The sequence below is a fragment of the Saccopteryx leptura genome, chromosome 2 (genome assembly GCF_036850995.1).
Source record: "Saccopteryx leptura isolate mSacLep1 chromosome 2, mSacLep1_pri_phased_curated, whole genome shotgun sequence".
Classification (NCBI taxonomy): domain Eukaryota; kingdom Metazoa; phylum Chordata; class Mammalia; order Chiroptera; family Emballonuridae; genus Saccopteryx; species Saccopteryx leptura.
Window position 1 is genome coordinate 20,060,502 of NC_089504.1, and position 6,000 is coordinate 20,066,501.

Here is a 6,000-nt window from a genome sequence, read left to right on the forward strand (position 1 = left end):
CAACCTTGCAGAGTTGTTCAGAGAATTAAATCAGCTGAAGGAGGTACAAGTACACAGTCCAGTATCTGCTGGACTCTCAAAGAAGGACAGCAACAACTACCATCAATATTGTTGCCCTGACTCCCATTTCCTGGCTGAGTGACGTGGGACAATGTGGCCCCAGGCTTTCTTCTACCTGTCAAAGGGACTTTAAAACACCTCTCTCGTGAAGTTGCTTCAAAGACTAAGTGAGATGAAATATGTAATAGGACTAGAATGGCACCTGGTACATACAGGAACCCAGGTCAAAGATGTTTTCATTCCCTAACTGCCACAGTCTTTTGTAAAAGCCCAGGTGGAAACAGTCAATTAAAAAAAATACAAAGGTGCTTGATGACAAAATGAGAAATGAACAGATTCCCTTTTGCCCTCAAATGGAAACAGAATGGTAATTGTCTCCATAAAGGGTCACGGAGAAAGGTCTGGTGTTTCCAACCCCCGGAGCAGAGAAAGATAGTTCACATGTGATCTCATTTTCAGGAAGTTGCTCAGAGGACATCTCCTGCATCCTGGAAAGGGCTCCGTTCAAGAAGTCCTGGGCCTACCTCCAAGGTCAGTAACCAAGTCTAAGAACCCAACCACTGAGGGCCACATCCTATGGCCTTTCTAAAACTTCTAAGCCAGAGGTCACAAATGGCGGTCCATGGCCAGATGTGACCTGCAGATGTGTTCTACTTAGCCTGCAAGCTATTTTTTTTTTTTTTTTTTTTTTGGAATGTGAATTAAAATATCTTAGGGGGAAAAAAGAAGAGAGTTACTGTACTTTAAATCTGCACGGCTCCTCTTTCTTCAGCCCTATTCACTTCTTGGAGTTGCCTATCTGGTCCCTAAAGGCATCTGTGTCCACCGCCCCCCACCTCCTATTCAGCCACCTCTAAGTTGCAGGCCAAGGGCATACTGCTTTTCCTCATACAAGGGAAGGAGGCTCTTAATCTCTGCCTCTATCAGGTTATTCACAAGGGGACCACAAAATTGCTCTGTTCCCAGATTGACAGCTTAATGAACATGTCAGCACAGGGCCGATTTGCATATTGCAGCAAGGTAAAAGGCCCCTTATAAATGAAATAATGAAAGCTACTTACACTGGGACAGATGAGATATGGAGGAGACGGCCAGGATTCTTGGAATAGCCATTCTGCTCATTTTAGAAATTCAATTTTGCAGTTAGATTAGCTTGCCCTCTTCAAATGCATTGCAACGAGGTTTAAAGGAAAGGCACAGAGGCGATTACAACTAAGACACTGCTTCCCGGTTCTGAAAGGCACCCTGACCAATCATCAGTGCTGCTTTTCACTTGTTAGGGCTCAGAAGGACTTGGCTTCTGACACGAACATGTTGGCTTAGAGGATCTGCTAACTGCTTCCCTCTAGACCCCAGCTGGGAAGAGCCAGCATATGAGGGACCCATACAGAGATGTTTGGCTGCCCTTTCAAAGAGAGGGAGACATTTAAACATTTAGACAAGGAATGCTGAAAGGATGCATCTTCGTGTGAAAGTGAACAGACTGAGATTCTCCTGAGCATCTTGATGCCTGAAGTGGTTACTAATTGAACAAAAATAAATGTCCTGTTTCTAATATTTTGTGCACTGCCTACAAAATAGTAAAAAAAAAAAAAAAAAAAACCAAAAAAAAAACCTAGTGATCAAATATTGATTGATTGATTGAAAAAAATGAACATGATGTCCCAGAACTTGTGGGGAAGACAGTCCAGGAGCTTATAGTCTGAAAAGGCAAAGATAACTATAATAATATATTATGTTATATATTATTATAGATTATATTATATATAATATAGGAGATAGAGGCCCAATACCCTGTGTATTCTGACCCTCAGCTTTGAGCATTAGGAAAGGGAAGAGGGGCAGTCTTGTCCCTGTGCCTAGAATATTAAACAGCACCTAGGAAGAGTAACACAGAAGACATTCCAGATGGTTGGGACAGCTGACAATATTATAGAAGACTCGGGTCTTGAATGGAAACCCTTGAGTAAAGACATCAAATCATTTCAATCTGCCCAATAATTTCATTTTGCTTTTCCTTCCCTTTCCAGTGTCGAAGCACATAAACAAATCCAAGTTGTCTTGGAACGAAGATGGCATTATTCACGGAGTCAGCTATCAGGATGGGAATCTAGTGATCCAGTTCCCGGGTTGGTACTTCATTATTTGCCAACTTCAGTTTCTCGTGAATTGCCAGGGACAGGCTGTCGACCTCAAGTTGGAACTCCTCATCAACAAAGATGTCAGAAAGCAGACCCTGGTGACAGTGTGTGAGTCGGGAGTGCAAACCAAAAGCTACCAGAATCTCTCTCAGTTCCTGCTGGAGCATCTCCAGGTCAACAGCACGGTATCAGTTGTGGTGAATGAGTACCAGTATGTGGATACAAACATCTTTCCTCTTGAGAATGTGTTTTCCATCTTCTTATACAGTAGCTCAGACTGAAAACCCTTTCTCCTGGCCTCTACCATCCAGCACTTCATCCATCTAAACACGTGGGCAAAAAGGAAACTTGAGACCGAGACTGAAACCACACAGGGTATTAAATAGTATGCTTCTCCTTCTGTCTCTTAGGAAGATACACTTCTGGAGTTAAAAAGAGAGTTTTGAGTGCAGTATCTTCCAGATAGAAGGCAGGGAAGCAAGGACGCGTAGGGGACAGAGCCCCACATGGGAATCAGAAGGGATGGATTTATGCCCCAACCACTAGCTAGCTGTATGCCCTGGAGCTGTTCCTTTCCCCTCCTTGGAACTCGGGAGCCACGTCTGCAAAATAAAGGAGCTGGATTGGAATCTCTCCAAAGTGTCCTCCAACTCAGAAGACCAGCCTCTCTCATCACACATCTGTGAACTAAGATTCCTGACAGTGTTCTGGAAGCCCCCAACCAAAGGGAAGGCCCCCCACACCAGTATAAAACCAATGGTACTGGCGGCACCTGGCTGCACATTGCTTCAGCAGAGTCAGAATTTGCAGACCAGGTTCAGGGCACCTTGCCCAAATGGTGTGAATTGGAAGACCTAAAATGTATAAAAGAAAGGACTGACTGCCAAACTGACCGCCGTGAATCTAAGAGCCGTGTGGCCTCTTAGAAAACCACCTGTCCAGGCTAGACTCCATTCCAGCTAAGATGGACCATAACTCAACAATGGACAGTTTCTGTCTCCTCTCAGGAAAGTGCAGTGCATTCAGCAAGCTCTTGAATCAGTGTCAGTGGTCAAGGGCACAGCTGCTGCCATCACGTCCACACGATCTCATTCTGTTTCCTGCATCAAACATGTCTCTGAAAACCATTTCTGTGGAGGGTTGTTGAGGCTCCACAAAGACAGTGATGACTAATAAAAAATGGGGGAAAGGACTTCCGAGAAATGGCCACCTTGTCCTCTGACGTGGGCAGCAGGGAGGTTTCTCTAGCTCCATCCAGCTTTGCATCAGTCCATCATCTTCAAAGGAGCATCTCATGGTTGAAAGGACAACTGGACTTGAAATATAAGCCCCTGACGTCATGCCTCACAAAGAAAAGGGACCCTTTAACTGCTATGCCAAAGAATGAAGCAACATTTGCATTTTTTTTCTCTAGAAGGAGTAGAGAAAAGAAAGGAGCAGGAATGCAAGAAAGTGTGTCAGAGAAAGATCAGAAAAGATTGAAAGGAAGAGAAAGTCGGCCGTGGCAGTGTGGATGGGAGGCACTTGGGAGAACAGAAATGGCTGAAGGGAAATTGTAAGTCATTTGCTGGGAGCAGCATGCTCTATTGAGTCCGCCACAGTCAATGAAATATTCAGTAAAGTCTACCTTTCTCTTAAATGCTTTCTGTGAGTAGATTCTTTGGGAGCAGGGGGCATTTGAACAGATGTGGTGCTCAGCAAGCCAAACGGTATGTGGTAAAGAGCTAAGCAGGTTTTGATGACCCAAAGCTAGAGAAGGAAGCCTCTGGCATCTGAGATACAGTCTAGCTCTGCAGGACAAATGAATCGTGCCTTACACCAACTCATGCATTCTTAAAAAGCTATCTGCAACCTAAGCATGTGTAAACTAAGCAAATTTTCTTACTGTGTCGTATTCCAACTCAAGAAAGATTCCATTTGCACTTTTCACCGACCATCCTCTGAGCAGAGGTGTCTGGCTGTGACATTGTGAGTAGTTCCCAGCCTCAGCCTCTATCAGGCAATACTCTGAAGCCAACAGCTGAAGACACAGGGGGCCCGGCACTAAAAGGAATCTTGTAGCAAGACAAAACAGTAAGAGAATAGTCTTTAGTAACTCACCTGAGAGATAACATTGAGAATAGACAACCCAGGAAGTTCAAAAGTAAAGTTACTCCCTGAGGGTTAGTCAGTCTGTGGGAATATTGTGAGCAAATGACACCATCTATGCAAGTAAAATACATGAATTTTGTAACTGGAAACTCAGGCTACCTGAAACGTGCCTCTTTGGTAAAAACTGTTCTTCCCTCCACTCCCTAACACACACATTCAACACACACACATAGTATTCTTATAGAAATTGTAGAGGAAGATGAGTTGATGAAAAATAACAAGTCAATATAGACTAAATGTATTCCTGCCCTTGAGAAAATGTATAGCACTGATTATTCTGACACAAGGAGAAAGCCCTTAAGAGGATAGAGTAGTCAGTCTGTGTCATCTCTGGACAGATCCTGAGAGATCAGCCAAGCTAGCATTTGAATGAAAGCCCAATGGAAGGCAGGGATTTGTCAGGTCCTTACACATGATTAGTAGTAAAGCTAGGATTTGAGCCCCACCTCTTGACTCCTGTTTCCCACCAGGCTTTCTCAGTCCCCTTCCTCAGCCTTTCTGTAATTCTTGAGGTCACATCTTTTAAGCCCGTCATTGGAGTGGTCCCCGTACTCCGGGCATCCCTCTGTGCTGCCCTGGCCCCTCCAGTCCTCCAGGGTCATCATTCCAACAGGAGACACGGCTGATCTGTAGGTCCAATACATGGTCAAATCTCAAAAAACAGGTTCGATTCCCAGGATATAAAAGTTTTATCTCTTAGAAAGTGAAGAAACATGTAAAGCCTGAATTTTTCCAATTAAAAAAAAAATTAAAAGCATGTTTTAATTTGAAATTATGTGTATATGTGGATATGAATATCATGTGTGCATGTAACTGCATATGTATATACATATGTGCATATATATCTTCATAAGTACATGTGTGTGTTATACACATATGTGTATTACATATACATACAGTATATGTGTGTGTGTGTATACTTTCCCCTGGTACTTGTTTTAAAGTCATCTGCTGAACTCAGGGTCAGGGGAAGAAACCTGATTCTTGCTCTGGGCATTACAAAATTTATATTCATTTGTATTTATTTTTAATTGTAAAAAAACAGAAAATAATATTGCTTCCATGCTTCACCAGCTTATTTAATAACTATTAAAATGTTGCTATATGTCCTTGCTTCTTTTTAAAAATAATACATATAGAACTAAAGTCTCATTCTTCCATCCATGTCTCCACACCCTTCTCAGAGAACAATTATTGTCTGAAAGTTTGTGTCCCCGACATTTACATAAATTTATACTTGTTCTCCCATAAGAATATTAGTAGAATTTTGTGTGGATTTTAAATTTTCAATAAATGATGTCATACTTTATATAACATCATGTGACTTGAATTTTTTCATATAACATTATTACCTTTTTGAAATTTATCCAGACTAATATATGTAGATGTAGCTCATTCACTTAACTGCTACATACTAGTATTTCATTAAATAGACCACAATTTGTCCATTCCTCTATGGGTGAACATTTTCGTTTGCCTCCCAGTTTTGCTGTAATAAGCACATCTTCCTGTACAGCTCTGACCTCGTGTTGCCCTTTTTCTATACAACAAGAATGCTCTTTAAAAATTATAAATACAATAGTTTCTCTTTTATCCATAAGGAATACATTTCAAGACCCCCAGTGGATGCCTGAAATCATGGCTAGAC

General features: G+C 42.1%; 1 protein-coding gene across 1 annotated transcript in view; it reads left to right on the top strand.

The window, feature by feature from the left end:
• The window catches only part of TNFSF8 (TNF superfamily member 8), a 28,566-nt gene extending 22,973 nt beyond the window's left edge, over window positions 1-5,593 (top strand). Inside the window, exons 3-4 of the mRNA XM_066367329.1 lie at window positions 520-591; window positions 2,091-5,593. Of these exons, the coding sequence (XP_066223426.1) occupies window positions 520-591; window positions 2,091-2,482 (464 nt within the window). The 3' untranslated portion in view covers window positions 2,483-5,593. The remainder of the gene's footprint in view (window positions 1-519; window positions 592-2,090) is intronic.
• Window positions 5,594-6,000: the final 407 nt, after the last annotated feature.